Source organism: Centrocercus urophasianus, unplaced genomic scaffold, assembly GCF_019232065.1.
Source record: "Centrocercus urophasianus isolate 14NV4802_14NV808 unplaced genomic scaffold, USGS_Curo_1.0 seq_16, whole genome shotgun sequence".
Classification (NCBI taxonomy): Eukaryota; Metazoa; Chordata; class Aves; order Galliformes; family Phasianidae; genus Centrocercus; species Centrocercus urophasianus.
This window is the reverse complement of record NW_024884711.1, coordinates 29,637,184-29,654,891: the sequence shown is the minus strand read 5'-3', so window position 1 is coordinate 29,654,891 and position 17,708 is coordinate 29,637,184. Positions and strand designations below refer to the sequence as shown.

Sequence of the window (17,708 nt, the reverse complement as noted above, 5' to 3'; positions counted from 1 at the left end):
TCTATTTTTTTTTAATTATTATTATTTTTCTTTTTAAGGCAAACATGCCACCTTTTAAATTGTTTAGTTGTTAACTTTGAAATACTCTTGCACTCCACAATTTTTATGGTAGGTAATGAACATTTAGGGTAGATTTATGTCATGCTTCTAATACTAATACAAGAGTAGTATCCCATAAATAAATAAAAAATAATAAATAAAAAACTAGCTTAGGAATGTCAGATGTGCTTATATATAACATTAATAACCCTTACCACATGTAACTATGATATTAAAGCTTAAAGTGGTAGATTATATTTCTATAGAGCCCACAAACAAATTGCCAATACCTGGTGACAGAATCTAAAATTAGGTGGAATTAAGAACAGTATGCTTGGATATGCTTCTAATTGAAATATTTCACTTGATTCACAGTAATCACCTTGAATTGCAACTATGTGAAAATTCTCATGTCACTGAAATGTCAAAGGGGATCTTTTTGCACCAATACTTCAAGAGATTCCAACTGCAGTATTATTATAGGATCACAGAAACTTGATGATCCTGAAAGAATGCGTTCTTTAGGTTACTTAAAGCTTTTGAAAACACACTGCTTTTTTTTTTTTTTTAATATTTATTTTTTTTTCATAGGGATCCCATTATCCATTAGACACCTGTAATTTTTCTAATTCACTCTATATAAGATATCTCAGTCTGAAGTCTTGAAGCTGTGAGAGAAAGTGTGACATATTGAAAGCTGATTTTTTTTTTTTATCAGTCCATTTATACTTCTTAGTTGGCTGCTGGATTTTTGCTAGTTATTAACTTTTGCTAGTTACATGCATTTTATATATAAACAATGAAAGCATGTACTGCTTAGGATTGACACCATCTTATATATCACAAAAGGGGTAATATATACTTGGCCTTGTAGAAGTAATCTGTGTGAGGAATAAAGCAATTTACACCCCTTCTCCAAGTTCCATTTCAGGGTAATAAAACTGTCCATCACTGACAATATTGGAATACCTTGACTTCAGGAAAATCAGTACTGATTTGGTTGAACACGGCAGGTCAATTCCTTCTCTCTGCTACCATCCCTGCTATCTGCCTGATATGCTACTGTTAACTAGGTTACATTCAGCCATCCTTACACCCACAACTGTTCTTTCTTCATAGCTGGCACTGGACCATTTCATATGTGAATTTCTCTCATCAAGGAGCTTGAGGATGTGTGATAGATGTTTCTGCATGAGAAATCCATGCAAGCCATTTGGCAACACCTTCTCTGCATGTCTTTGCTTTCCTCTTTGGGCAGCCAAATAGCAGAAACTCTCTTGCCTCTTACATGGTCCACTACTAACTCACATCCACAGATTCAGGTTCACTCCACTAGATCTCTATTCTGATTGGTGCATCATGTCTAGATTGGAAGCTGTACTGCTTTCCTCTATTTGCCTGACTGTGAGCTTGTGCCCATATGCCAAGAGGAAGGACGTAATATTCAAGGCAGCCTAGCTCACAGGGATACAACCTATGTGAGCTTGGCAGAGACACTGAATTTTTTACCCTGTTTTGGGGCCCCACTTACACCTGGAATGTGAGTCTATGAGAAGACTGCTTGTTTTATGGAGCAAGTAGTCCAAAGCTAAGCTTTCTTTTCCCTACACATAAAGCAGATTCCTGAGCAGAAGATTAATGACTTATGCAGAGTGATTGTGGGAGGGAAGAATTGAATTTATAGTGGGAAGAATTCTCTGGAGGCTCAGAGAAATCCCCAAAACAGTGTGTTCTCTACCTCTTCTAGGAAAAGCATGCTCTGGACTCAATTTCTTCATGATAATAGATTATGATTTTCTTGCTTTTGTGAGTTCATTCCCTTAGCATCTGTTAACATTTTGAAGTTAATCCACTGCTACAGCTTTCTTAGTATCATGGCTATTTACAAAGTCCTAGTTCAGCTAATGCTGTAAGGAATGAAGGGTGGTCTTTGAGTGAGGATATCATGTATCATTATGTGTAACCCAGTATCTGTCCAATTGCTATCAATTTGCTATAGGACTCTGGGCAACTCAGTAAGTCTCTCCAAGATTGATTGCTTAGTGCACTAAGCAAGTGGATGTGAATGCACTAACACCAAACTTCTCTGTTTACAGAATGACAGCAATAACTGTGTTAGCTAACGATTTATGTTCTTCTGCCCTAAAATATCACCTAGTCCTGCAACAATTATCATTCATTGGTGTTCAGTTCAGTCTGAGTAGTTTGAAGCAATTTAAGCTGATACAATATTAGGTAACATCAGCTGTCACAAAGCTCAATATTTTACCATAGTATTTGGTCTGGCAATGCAGCTGAATTCCTAATTCCAAGAGAGCAAAAATTTACCTGGTTAAAGAAATGATATGAGTGGGTACCCTATATCATTTTACATTTGGCATAGAAAACAAAAGACAAAATAAATCAGTATAAGAAGTCAGAATTAAACGTAAGTTGATGTCTACATACAGTTGTTCTGTTTTAGCTAAACTGTTTGAACATCATGCTTCTTTAAAGTAATGTGGTTCATAATGCCTAGTGTGATGTAAAATGTCCTTTTGTGCTAGAAGCAGAAAGTGACATTGCCTTTATAGAAGATACATTCTATTGGCACTACTTTGGAAAACTTCTGTTTTTATTTGCTTGAATTTCTGCAGAGTAATAGTTTTTTTTTTTCCAACATACTCTATAAGTATAATAAGATAATAAGATACTCTATAAGTATAATAAGATGCAAAATTAGGATACAATGAAGATAAAAGAAATTCTGGAATTATCCTGTTTTAAGGAACATTTAAGTATAATTCAAAGTGTCACAGAAATAAACACAAATGAACACAATCTGCCAGTGTTCCCAGCTTAAATGTCCTAAAATAAAAGATTATTAATTTGTGATTCTATTTTTCAAGCAGAAAAGATGAGTTCAGCACTTTCTATTTGTGATTGCTCTAGAAAATACTAGTGTTGCACACTGGCTGCCATGTATGTAAAATACATTTCCACCTGTATCTAGTGAACAAAGAAAATAGAGTATTTATATCAGAGGCTGCTTCTTTTCCAAAGCTGTAGGGGCTGTTCTCAGCTTTGGAAAGTTCCAGTTGAATAATATACACTCATATAGTATCGTACTGAATTGGATCATTTAGAAACATAACATATTATTAAAAAGTAGGTTAGATAATTATTATCCAGCATGAAATAAGGCTAGTTAGCTGAAGATCAGTTAGCTGGAGAGCAGTGTGAAAAAAACAAGACTGAATCTTGTCCACAATTTGTCAAGAATCCCTATGGTAGGAAGACTGAAATTTTAAAGGGAAATTAGAGACAGATCTAGCACTGGGAAAATTTATCACTGTATTTAAGATTTATAAAAGTACTTTATCAAGACTCAAAAACTTGGGATTGTAGTTTGATAATTTCCTATCCTGCTTCCCAATGTTTCAAACTAAAATTACGTACTTTGTAGCACTAATTTTAACCTTCCACACCACTAATGTTCACATCCAGACCATCTTTAAAAGGTACACTAACTAGAGCAAGCAGAAGGATATAGACATTTCCTTTTCCTACATATGCTGGAATGGACTTGCTCATAAATGTACAAAACAGGTAGATGTCTTTTTTGCATAGTTTTGCTTTTTTTCACAACAGTAATTTTGTAATACATTTTGATGAATGAGAAAAGGTAGCAGATTTCCAGGCACTTACTGTCCAACACACACATTTTTCTTCTGAGTTATAAAGCTGGAGGATTGAGAGGGACTTATAAAAATCAAATTGTCACAACAAGGTGTCTAAAAAGGTCAAATGAAATGTCTGGATGTGCTGGCCAATCATCTAAATCACCCACCAAAGAGTTCTCAACAAGAAAATACTGTATTACTGTATTGCCACAGCCAATTGCTCACAATTTTTATGAAAAATTAGGCTTTTAAACCATTTAGTCATCTGTGCTGTGGTATAAGAAAAAGGAAATAACTGCAATTGCAATTAAAAACAAAAGCATACATTTGTTCTGCTGGATATACCCTTAAATTTTAGAAATACTTTTCTTCTTATTTTAAAGAGAATTAAGATACAATTAATATCACGATGGCATGCCAAGCGTATTAAAAATTGGTTTAGACAGGTATCTATTGCATGTGTTTGGCATCTATCAAGTGTCTATGAAGAAAGAGGGAATACAGAAAAAATAAAAACAAGCAAGTTTGTAAACATGCCTGGAATGATTGTGGTTGAATTACAGCATTAGCCTGCAAGTTGATTTCTCATATAATTAAAAAGTCCATGCACCTTGGCCTAAATCTGAACTATAATTTAACTTTAGCTGCTGCTTTATAACAGGTGCTTTCAAAAGTTCCAGGCAGAGGTGAGACGCAGAATTTCTATAGAATCCTCTTTTGCCCAACCAGATATTGACAGCTACCATCCAAGGACACATCAAGCTGTAGGCCATCATTGATCCAACAAAGCTTTGGTTTTCCATTATACAAGACTCCCTTTCATTAGAGTTTTAAAGTCCGAGAAAGCAAAAACCCTGTATTTTTGACCTGAAAGAATTTACTCTTTATGAAAAGCTGACAAATCACAGAGAACTAAAAAACATGCTTACAGCTGCAGAGATTTTATCTGAGCCTAATTTAGGGGTCACTGGAAAATTCAATACATAATTGAAGAATCATCGAAAAGAACTCCCCAGATTAAAATCTACGTTTACTGCGTGAATGAAAATCCTGGTGTGCTGCTTTGCTTCTTTGTTGTTTGAAGTCAATTTCTTCTTCTTATTATTATTATTATTTCAACAATGAAAGAAACAGCTTAATGGAAATGAATAATCACATCAGTTGTTGGCTTGTCCTAAAATGCAGCAGCTTTCTGCAAGTAAACAGACTTTCTGTACTTAAGAAGAGTGATATCACAGAGCCGAGAAAATCACTTTGCCAAACAGGCCATAGACACTCCTCACTTTAGTTCACTAGTTCATAGACACTCATCATTTAGTTCACTTCCAATGGGGTTTTTCTTTTCAGAAATTGGACAGAGTAGACAAGTGACTTCTTGCAGGCAGAGAGCATGGGTCTATATCACCTAGGAAGACAGCTTATGTACGGGACAGAGGGGAAATGTGTGAGTGAAGTGCTGACTGATTCACCTTTTTTATTGATCTCTAAAAGCACTGAAGTACTTTCCACAACAAAATAAAATGCCATTTGATTTCAAGCAGTCAGAAAAAGATTCAGGGATATTCCCATAGACAAAGTGTGTAAGAGTACTGCCCTGAGTTTATAGATGACCTTATTCCAGGGCATTATTTCTGTGCCAAATGCATGTCAGACAGCCTCCCCTGCCTCAGATGAAAGGTAACCACTGCCAATAAACTTTCCCTTTATACCAGTGGAAATGCAGTTTGTTTGGATTTGCTCAGAAAATCAACTTCTGCTTTGACTGACTGTTCCAAATCCTGGAGAAATCAACCTAAATCTTCCCATTCTCCTCAGCAAGCAAATACAGACCCAGCCTACATCTAATGACCAAACCATCTTCTAACCAATAGCAAAATGTCATTGGCCACAAAGGGAGAAGGAATAAACCTCAGTTTTAAACCTCAGTCATTGAAAAAATTGGAGCGTTGACATTTGTCAGTGCTTACTGAATGTTCATAGAGACCAAACAGTGGATGTGAGCACAGTGAGATGGTGGGTGGTGTGTTTCAAGAGTGGTGACAGTGACATTGGGTCACCTCTGTTGCTGGTGCAGATTTTGACAAGAACGGTGTCCAGGCTTTCGTTCGTGGCTGGTGAAAATGCATAGCTAATGGTGGTGACTATGTTGAAAAATATTTTTTTGTAGTTGAGAATTAGCTCTATTAAACAGTGTTATTGTGCTCTTTGTATCTGTTGCCGTTTCCATAGAAATAAATAGGAAGTATTACTTTCAGAGGGACCCACAGTCACTCACAGTGATGTATTGTTTAGAACTAGCATCATGTCCTCTCTTAAGACAGCTAAACAATTATGTATTATTATAATACAGAACTACAGATAATAACTGTATTAATTCAGTTAAACTTTGTCTTTAGTACGCTTTTTTTTCTGAAGCTAATTAAGCCTGTTGTTTTCTTAAAGTCTTACAAAGAAACTGTAAATATTTAATTTACTAAGCAGTTGCTAAACTTATTTGTCCTTCTGCTCTTCTGTAGAACTGTGAAAGGCTGAAGTCCCTTGGCAATCTCGTAGAACCTTTTCTACAGCCCAATTTTGATTAATGAAGTTCAGCGGGGTGTAATTTGACAAGACACTGAGTCTATTTACATATACAAAAAATCATCTCTTACCTCCATTATCTTTTAGGTGCAGCGCAATCTTGGTATCATCTATAAAGGAAATCAAAGTTAGCTGTAAGAAAATGCATTTTTCTAGATCATGAGTTGTCTTAGGAATTATTTTCTTTCTGATGCTGTACCTCTCCCACAACTAAAAAACGTTTTGGTACTTAATTCAATGTGAGATACCATGATGTTATACTGAGCAAGGCTTTACTTCGTATGAGTCTGATACAGTGTAAAGGAGGATTCAAAATACTGTAAATAAGGCACTAGAGTCCACCCCATAGCACTTAAAAATAATTCCTTTTCGTTACATATCAATTTTTGAGCATTCTATCATAGTAATGTCTGCATGAACCACTACAAGACAATAAAACGATTCCTTCTAAGAGTTACAGAAAAGCCTATCAATTTTAAATCCTATTTATTTACATATTCCTTTTCTCATAAGAAAACATTAGCAGGTGTGCATATGGCAAAAATTCTGCAGCCCAAATCTTGCATTTTCAGTTTCTAAACTGTGAACAAAACCAAATCTTCTTACCAGTAGATTCACAACTTATAATGTCTACAGCTTAAAACAGTCTACAGTCTTGTCATGTGCCACTTACAAATTCTGAGCACATCTGGTATTTTCCTATATGCTAGCAAACAATTCCAATAGACATCTCCCACCTGCTTTATTCTATTTTATAGGTGCCATTTGAGTAATCCGGGTAAATTTTCTGTTCAGCTGAATTTCCCTCAGAAGCAGGAGAGCAGGATATCTCTTCCACAGAAAGGGAAGATTTAAGCAGCAGTGAAACAAGGATGAAAACAGACACACCATCACTTACCCAACTAATTCTGCTCAGATGCAATAGAAACAGTGAGCACTACATGAAAATGACACTGTCAACTAACTGAAAAAACTAAACCAGAAATATTCAATAAGGTTGTTTATTTGGGTTACCTCCAGTTTTCACCTAAATGCAATACACAAAGGAATCCAAAATTCATTAACTCTGTTCTGGATGTTTCTTCAGTAATTTTATCAGGATCTTATCCATTTCAGTCTGTTTGGGAATGTGGCCTGCTAGTTAAAGGAAAATGTGGTTACAAATATGTAACCACAATTCTACAGAAGTCTGCTCTCTCAGCACTCCCTCCCTCTGTCTTCAAGCTTACCTTCATAGAATCATAGAATCACAAGGTTGGAAATGACCTACAAGATCTAGTCCAACCGTCTCCTCATCACCATTGCCACCACTAGCACTAAACCACATCACACAGCACGTCATCCAGACGCCTCTTGAACACTGCCAGGGATGGGAACTCCACCACCTCTCTGGGCAGGACATTCCAGCGTCTGACCACTCTCTGAGAGAAAAAGTTCTCCCTTATGTCTAAGACATAACTTCGCAAGAGGAAGATGCAATAAGGTAATATCAAATAATACTCTGACTAATTTGCCACTCTTTCCACTACCCCCAAAAGAAAAGGACAACATGAACACAGAGGAAATATTTTTTTAGACTTTTAAATGACACATTTGCCCTATAGGCTAAGTCAGTCTGCATAATTCACCTTCTGTGGGTAGGCTGGTTGGCAGTTGGGAGCTGGTGAATCCTCTGGTGGTTGTCAAAACTCGGAACTTTGTGGTGGTCAGTTTAAGAGTGGTTGTAGAGTACAGCGGTGCTTCAGTTGTGTCTATATCCTTATCACAAACCTTATCTTTTGACTGTTGGGAAAAAAAAAAAAAACACAACACTGGGAAAGAAGCAGCAATAAGATAAATAATCTTGAAAATCTTGAAAATGAACTGCTCTGGTGCAGGAGCACCCTGTGTGCCTCTTTTAGAGTAGTTCACCACTACCAGCATCAGGCATCTTTTTCTTTTATTCCTACTTCATGAAAAGAAATTAAAATGTACAGTTTCTGGTACTTTTTAATTTACAGTGTTTTTACTTTACGTCCACTTGATAAAAATATATGCAGCATGTCTTTGGCCTTGAAACCCTTCTTTCTAATGTGATAATCAAAAGCATCATAAACATATGAGAGACCTCTGATAGGCTGAGAACTACTCACACACCTCTTCAGGGCAGCCACTGTCTACCCAGTCTTGCCGGTGACGGTCAAATCCGCTGGAGCACCTTTAAATAATGAAATAGATATAAGTTGTCCAGATGGAAATAGGAGGAAAACAAAAACACAAAAGGACAGGAGAGGAAGAGAAGAGAATGATGGAAAGAATAAATAAATGATGTGATTTATTTTAAAATCCATATGACTTCTGTGGTGTTACTTTTATTCAAGAGGCTGTTGCTTGCAGTATGAGTTAATCATTTCAGTTAATGGCATTTCAGTGAGAGATTTATTATTATAGATTTTTTTTTAATTTATATTTTTAAAATAAGAATATGTCCCTTACACAGGATAATTACACTTATGGCTGCACTGAGCCATAAGATCTTTAAGTCTGATGTCAGCCATATGGATGTAAAGTGGGTTAATTATTTTTGTCCAGATTCCTTAGCCAGGAAAATGCAGCCCTACAAAGGATGTAATGAACCAGTCACTTCTTTTATCAGGCAAGAATAAGACACTGAGATACACACGTTAGCATGAGATCGGTGTTCATGGCTTTAGATAACAGCTCCACTGAACAGTGTTCAAGACAATTTGAGAACACTATATAGCTGTTTCCATCTCCTCACTAGCAGTAGAAAATTTGGACACATGCATATTTCTTATCCTATCAGGTGAAGTTGATAAACTGTTTTCAATGTTCGTTCTTACTTGCAATATGTGACAGAGAAATTTCAAGGCAACTTGTAAAGTTTTAATATAATGATTCCAGTGGCAAACAACATTTTGCAAGCTTTTATACAGTAACTTAGTTTGCTAGAGAACTGAACCATAATGCCTTGCTTTGAAAGTGATTCTCCCCAGTTAGGGTTCTTAAACTTTTTTGCATATCCAGATGATGTCATTTGGCACCCACAGCCATAACTTACCTGGTTGGACAGTAAATAACCTTCTCACTTGTTTTTTAATGAGACAAAGCTGGCAAACAAGGCAACTATTACAGCTACTTGTATTTTTGTAATTTTTCATTCTCAATAACGTGCCAAGATATGCCAAATGCTAATACACATCAGACAGAAACAGGAAATGTGGTCTACTTTGGAAAAATGGGGAACTGGAAGTGTTTCTATAGAAATAAAGGGGATATAAATAATTGTAACAAATCCCTTGGTATTACAAAATTCTCTGTATAATTATTCCGAGCAAAATCTACATCTTTGACAAAATATTATTAAGAAGACCATTTTTTTCTCATTAGATACATTTGCATTGATTATTGTTCCACCTTTAGTAATGGTAATACAGAAGCACATCCATCCCTAACAGATGTCATTTATTACTCACTTCACAGCAACTAACTACTCCAAAAGCCTGTTGCAGTAAAGAAAACAAACTCCTCAAACAGAAAAGTATCACAGAGTAGTATAGAGATTTCCTTACTAAAGTACAGAAATACTGACATGAAGAGCTTTTTCCTTTTCCTTGCTGTGTCCAGTTCTGGGCTCCCCAGTTCAAGAAAGACAAAGAACTAATGCAGATTCCAGTGGAGGGCTACAAGGACAATAAGGGGTCTGGAGCATCTCCCTTATGAGGAAAGTCTGAGACCTGGGATTGCTCAGCCTGGAGAAGACAAGACTGAGAGGAAATTGTATCAAAGGTTACAAATGTCTGAACAGCTGCTGTGAAGAGGAGGAGGCCAGGCAGGCTCGTCACTGCTGCCCAGTAAAAGAACAAGGGGCAACAGGCACAAACTAGAACACAGGAATTTCCATTTGGATATGAGAAAAAACTTATTTTCTCTGAGGGTGACAGAGCACTGGAACAGGCTGCCCAGAGAGGCTGTGAATTCTCCTTCTCTGTAGATATTCAAAACTCACCTGGATGCTTTCCTGTTCTATTTACTGTAGGGAACTGCTTTAAGCAGAGAGTTGGACTAAATGATCTCCAAAGGTCACTTTCAAGCCCTACAGTTCTGTGATTCTGTGACTAGTGAGTAAATGAGTCCTTTGCTGGGAGCTCTCTCCCCATCTTTGGGGTCTTCTGCCTCCATGAATGTTTGAGAGAAAAAGGAGAACCTTGCTAAGCATAAAGAAATTATGTGACAGTCCATGTACAAGTAGAGCATAGTGTTTGAAAGTTTTAATTAGTAACTTCTGTCTTGAAGGAGAAATCGTATAATTTGCAGATGCACTGAACACTAATAAACCCATTGTATTTCATTCATACCACTCTATCTAAAATCTAATGGGTTTATGGCTGTTCTGAACATCTGAAAATGAAGTCCAATGTTTAGATACAATATTGAACTACTTCATAAATTCCTACAACAATGGCAAATACATACACATGCTCAGACCCAACAGTACTTACATCTAGTAGGGATTAATGAACCTTTATCTTAGACCTAATCTTGTATCTAAATGGTGTTAAACTAAAGTTCCAAAGATTACATGAAAAAAAACTTATCACAAATGCAATCATATAAAGTTCTGAATTTCTTCTACCAAATGGTTGAAATACTGCGGCAAATAGCATTACAGGAATTGATTTTTTAGAATGCCTCATTCTAACATGTAAATCAGATATTTTTCAAATGAATCTACCTCAGAGAAAAATACATCAAATCCTGCACACTGTTTATTAAACATTTTCTATTGATACAGTAATGAGTCCAAACAGGAGCTAGATGCACTTGGTTCCAAGTAAACTTTGTCAACTTTTTTTGAGGCATATGTCAGTAAGACTTCAGATGTAGTGGCTACCATCATTGCTGTGTCACTGGGGTAGAACTCTGAAAACTCATTTCAATCCACCACTTGCTCTATTGAATGCATTTTTAAGACCTTCATTTAGTAGCATGTCGATAATTCCCTGTTGCAATTAAAAACATTGCAGCAGATTTGATTAGCTATGCCATTTATGCCATCTGTCAACATGGCCATTTTATAGCAACTTCATTTTCAAGTGATGACCCAAATCTGCTTTTAGCAAAGCAATAACAAATATATTCTATGAAATGAGAATAGGAACATTCATGAAATGTAAAGAATTCCAGGATTTCAGTGGAAGTGGAGAGTACTGGTTCAGGGAGCAAATGAAGAATTAAAGTATTTGCATGTGTATAACAATAATGATTCTGCATAACTAATGCAGCTGAGTCTAGGTAACAAAAAAAGATGTCAGAATCCTTCCAGTGGACTGTATATAGCTAGAACAGATATGGAGATGTCATCAGATCTACCAGGTGCTATGTATCTCTATTTGGCAAAGAATATTTAAATGACAACAGGTGCTCATTAAGTGCATGAGACAAAATTCTATGCTTTTTGTCTTTTAAGGGAGTTCAATGAGAAGTAACAAAAATAACAAATCATACACTCTTTACGCAGAAGACTCATCAAGGTTTAACTTGTAAAAGCTAGAAACATAACGGAAAATTATTGGGAAGGGACAAAGTCTGAATGGAAAAACCACGTTGAGCCAGTATCAGAACAGAAGCACATTAAAATGTACATGTGTCCTTTAAGTGTACTGTTCCCTTTTTATTCTTCCTGAATATCTGTAACAGTATATATACTATGGATTTCCAGGAACTGAAGAGCATTCCAGAAATTTGAAACGCTTTCTTAAATACTATGTTATTATTCAGGTGAGTTAAAATATTTAGTGATTTCTAAATAAGAAGCTAATCTGGAAAACAAAGTGGAAAATTGTACAGGTAGAACTCTCTTCTGCTTTTAACCACAAAAGAAATCTCATAATGTAATGAAGAAATGATGACACTAGCTGGGCTTTTGAGTTAATTAGGAGAAGAATTAAAATATTTTAAAGTAGAACTTCTTCACAAGCTGAGGGAGCTGAGGGTACTTCCATTCTGAATGATTATGATGATGTGATAGGAAGTAAAAATTAAATGCTAGAGGTGTTGGTTCAAGTGAAAAATAAAACAATCAGCATTTTTTGGGGAAGAAAATGCATCAGACATTATGTTTGCTCTCAGTCTGCAGTTGTCTCTGTTTCCTGAAAAACACTCCATTTTGGTTCCACTATGCCCAGAATATCACTTTCTTGTCACATAATGCTGCCTGGAAAAATTATTGTACTTCCCTTACTTCATTACTTTCCAACTTCTCTTGGAACATACAAAACTTTATCAAAAGAAGTGTGACTGTGAGTGAATGCAGTATGAATTTATGTACGTTGCTCCAAAAGTAATGCCTCCTATTTACTTCTAAGGAAAATAGAACATATACAAGCAGCATGGAAACTCTATTTGACAGACCAAGTTCTCAGCTATTGAACACAACTTTTTCTGAACGTACAAAACATATATTTTCAGTATTACCTAATTCACACTGATGAGCTGATAGACACTCTTCATTTCATTGTGCAACAGCAGTGCATGGCTGTCTAGAATTTGTCTTGTTTTTCACACTGCAGACAGCACTGCTGAAATGCACCACCCGTGATCTCACTGTACTCACATCCACTCTTTGGTCTCCATAAAAGTTCAGCAAGCACCAATGAATATCAATAGGTGCCATTTTCTTTCTGCATGGAGGAATTCAGTTCCACTCCTTTGCCTCATATGCACTTTCATGTCAGATCCCACTTTGTCAGATTGCCCCTCTGCTGCCATCTGTCACATGGGAACAAAATGTAATGGAATACTGGCAGGAAGGTTCCACCTCTACTGCCATTCCACCAACATCTGCATCTGACATAACTGGCCAACAAAATAGGAGGCATTACATTCAGAGTACCCTTGTATGCGCTCTATACAAAATATTTGCACTTAACTAGCTCAATATACTCAATCATATACCTAAATTTAAGCATAAATATGTTATTTTTGCTTATCCTGTCATAAAATATGTTGCTTAATTAAAATTTATTTTGGAATAGGATGATTTTTTTAATAGTTTAGAGGACTTGTTCCACTCTGTTGTAACAAATTCTTCTCTTGAACAGCTAAGGCAACAAGCTTAATAAGAAGAAATATACAGCAATACAAACAGTCTGTACTATAATAACACTTCTAAAAAAAAATAAATATAATTACTAAATTAGAGTGAAAATCTGATGCAGAATATTCATGCCTGTACTACTTAATTCCATTATCGTTTTAGTGTTTCATATCACAATATTTACAACATACAGGTGATGACAAGCATGATGAAAAAGATTACTGACACAAATCCCAGCAGTCAATCTGCAAACCAATGATTGTTCCACAATTTTATGGGACAGGAACTAAAATAAAATACATTACATTCTCAAGCATTGTGTAAACAAAGAAGTGAAAAATTGTTAAACTGTTCTTTTTTTTTTTTTTCCAGCTGTTTCTGTTTTTGTTCAGCTGTAAAGAAGCTGTTTTATACAGTGACAGAGATTGAATGAGTAAGATAATACTCATAACTGACGTAACAAGCAGATAGTCATTAAGAAATATGGACTCTCACTGACAATTCTTGCTGCTGCAAGAGTCTAAGAACGGATGTGGGCTAAAAGAGGTAAGTTTTATTTTCAATTCATAGAAAGAAATAATCCTAGTTTAAATGGGATTTGTCAGTGTTCTGATTAAAGAAGAACAGGAGTTTTTTTTTCTATAATATTAATGTTACTTACAACAACAAAGGAAACATGCTGAAAAGCAGATAAGGAATAAAAAAGAAGTTTTTACTTATGGTCTGCTTTGAATAACTAGAAGGAAAAGGAGTCTGTGAGAGGGACCCAGAGTCAAATTTGTGAGATTATTGTACCGGATTTTCCAGCAGAATAAGCAGAAAATAATAATCATTAAACATGTTCTCTGGGAAGGAGCTATAATGAAATTTAGTTTTGATAAGCACTATACTTGATCTGAAGCACTATTGTGTATATTTTACACTCTGGATATTGACTAGCCCAATTAACCTCCCTTTCTTACTTTTTCATGTTATTGTCTGAACTATTTCTATCTTTGACTACTGAAAATGATCTCGTTAATTGTAGAATGCTCATATGTTGGTGTTTTATTTCTTTGCCTCAAATTACCTTACATTTCATTCTCGTTAAATAAATTTTAAAAATGGCTTATTACATTTTGAAAACTACTTTATAATGTTTTACACAGACATCCTCCAGAGGTATTTTTACTCTTCTTTTCAAAATAAAGACGTGAAGGTCATCTTTGGGGAAAATATTTACTTTTCCACTTCAGAGATGAAAAAATAGAACATAGGACGGATTCAGCTGAGGTAACACAGAATTATTTAACAGAATCAAGAGTTAAGTGCAATTTCTGAAATCCACATCAGCAGACATGAAGCCACAGCTGCTATACTTCCTATAGTACTCCCACATATATAAGACTGGAAAGGATACTGAAAAACCCCATGTCTGAGGCTACATACATCAAGGCACCAACCTCATTCATATTGGCCAAACTTCATTCTTATTCATATACTTTTTCCTGGTATTTTGCTCCTTTATAAAACACACTGAGATAATTTTAGAAGTAGTAAAGACCTTCTGACAGGCTGAAAGCAGCCTGGTGTTGCTGGTACATCTGTTTGTATTTCTGTTATCACACATGAACTCACAGCAATTGAGTAATACTTTACATAGCTACTTCAGCACCAGTGGGCACCGGCAACTGAGCTATCAGCAAAAGAAGTGCAGAGATATTATGGCTTAGCCAGAATATGCTACTGCTCCTGTAATATCTTATTCACAAATCGAAAAAGGAAGCAGGGGCAATGACAGCAGAAAAAAGTGACAAACTGAAGGCTTAAGACAGTTTTTAAAGTGTTTATAATGTGTGCAAACAGAACAAGAAAGAATTCTGCACAAAGAAAACACACAATTTTGGAACTGTATTCATAGTACTGCATTTGTGGAGGCTGATATTTATACAATTACGAATCACAGTGAAAATTTAGTTAATCTAGTTGCATGCTAACTTTCCATAAAATCATATTAAGAGCTCTATGTTCCACAATGGTACTTTTGAATTAAAGACTTTGGTCAGTGAGAAGCTTACACTGTCTTAAAAATAGAATTGCCATTCCACTTAAGAAGACATCTTGTGAGGCTGCTTTTTTCCTGTAGGAAACAATACCATCACGGGCTCACTTAGTTTGAGAATTAATCCACTTTCTTTTCTTGCTTTGCTCCCATCAGGCTTACCATGCATAAAAAAATTCTCAATTATTGAATGCTAATTTCCTAACAGATTCTTGCAGTTCATGCATTCAAATTAACTTGTCAAATCAAGAAAGAGCAGCTTGGAAAAGATTTGAAGAAATTGGGCGTGGAACAATTTTCTACTCAATAAAGTATAAATCTATTTCTTTTTCATATCTCTATCAGCTGACAAATCTACACATCCATTCATTCATTTGTTGCACTTGATAAAAATGACCTATTGCTGTCTCAACTCTTCAACGGAAGAAAAGTATGCAGTAGTTTAAGCAGAGTAGACTGATAAAGAGGCAGAATTTCTACTCAGATATTCAATATGATTGTTCTGTAATCAGGAAAGAAACAGCATACTAGTTAGAAAAATAGTACTGACATTACTTCTCATTTATCACAGACTAGATTTGATCTAATTCAACAAACTGCTTATTAAGACCCACGTGTTAAGACTCTGACATTTTTTCATATGAAAACACTTCAGCATAGCGAATTGCTGTTGGTGGAATACAGATTGTATAGATAGTCAGTCTGGCACATTTCTCTCCTTTGCCCAAAGCAGGAGCATAATCAGCAAATTCATGAATTACACCTATTGATTTTTTTTTCAGAATACACTATATTTTAAATGTCTAGCCCTTCTAAAGCATTTAAAATGAGATTTTTCTTGCCATTTGTATATGAATCTATTACACTGATTGGATTATATATGCTCCCTCTGGTGGTTTACTTAATCCATACAAATGTCTCATTTTTTTTTTTCTTGGTAATTCAATGGCTAAGATACTGAGGCTGATTTTGTAATAACAGCACACTACTTTCACCTAAATGGTGTTGCAATAAAAACAGCTTGAATTTCTTGAATAAAGAAGCATGTTTTCTCCTCATCTTTGAATGTTAAGTTGAAATATGGAATATCCTTAACACAAAAAATACAAAAAAAAAAAAAACACCCAAAAAATACCAAACCAAAAGAACAAAGTCAATTACACATTCATTCCCCAAACACTTAATAACAGCATTTAATGAAAATTGAGCTCTACAAATGGTAGGTAATGAACGTCAGGATAGGAGTAAAAAGATTTTCAGGCTGAGGCAAAACCTTCAATCCTTCATCCATCAAATCCACAGTAAAACTTCAGGGAATAAGAACGCATAGAATGTTTGAAGAGTCTATAGAAAAGATCTAAGTAAAAAACTTATAGATTTTGATTTGCTGTTTCGGTAAAATAACCGAAGGTGATTTTATTAATCTTCACTGCACAATTAAGCTAATCTATCTGTGTTGTCAGTTGATTATTTTTGATCCTGATCTTGTCCACTGCCTTTCCTTGCTCTGTAATGAAATCTATGACCTTGGCTGAAGTATTAGCTATAGAATAAAAATGAGATGGCAGACCCTTACAGTCAGTTGTACGTAGAAAAAGATCCTGTGCTTCTTATTAATATATTTTTTTCTAAGTCATGATTTTAATGCAGTCAGATAATGTAATATTTATTTTTGTGCTAATACTGTAATTCTGGCTTTTTTAACTGATAAGTGTATCAGATTACGTAAGACTGTACTAGGATAATATGTGATTCAGCAGTTATTCTCCTCTTCCAAGATTTCCAGATGTAAAAATTTTGAAAATTAACTGGTCTCATTTTTTTTTTTCTAAAAGAATAAGCAAAAGAGTAAATTCAAGCTTTCATAGAGGTTGCAACAACTTTTTTTTTTTTTCTTAAGAAACTCAAATACCTAAAACTTTTCCCTTCACCACTTTCCAGCTAATCAATATGGTATGCAAAATAATTTTGTTCATTACGTGCTTAGATGTGAGCAGTAATAATTATCATAAAAAAGATTAGAAACATCAAAATTTAAATTCATTTATTGCTGCTATTCGCTGACACATTTCTAATTTTCCACTTTGCTCAGAACAGACTCTGCAAAGCAAAGCAATAACAATTTAGTTACCCAACTACTGATGTTCTTTCCATTCATGGGATATGTTGGAGAAATAGGATCCCCTCATCATTTTAGTTCAGGATACTCTTGAGACTGCAGGAAGCTTTGGGAACTGCACACGTGATCACAGTCAGAACAACTGCCTAGAGCGCACAGAGTCCTGGC

The 17,708-nt window shown here is 35.4% G+C and overlaps 1 protein-coding gene across 1 annotated transcript in view; it reads right to left on the bottom strand.

The window, feature by feature from the left end:
• The window catches only part of PLXDC2 (plexin domain containing 2), a 225,653-nt gene that overhangs the window by 15,358 nt on the left and 192,587 nt on the right, over positions 1-17,708 (bottom strand). The window contains exons 10-12 of the mRNA XM_042817552.1: positions 8,418-8,478; positions 7,910-8,063; positions 6,353-6,391 (exon numbers count right to left, since the gene is read on the bottom strand). Coding sequence (XP_042673486.1) covers positions 6,353-6,391; positions 7,910-8,063; positions 8,418-8,478 — 254 coding nt within the window. The remainder of the gene's footprint in view (positions 1-6,352; positions 6,392-7,909; positions 8,064-8,417; positions 8,479-17,708) is intronic.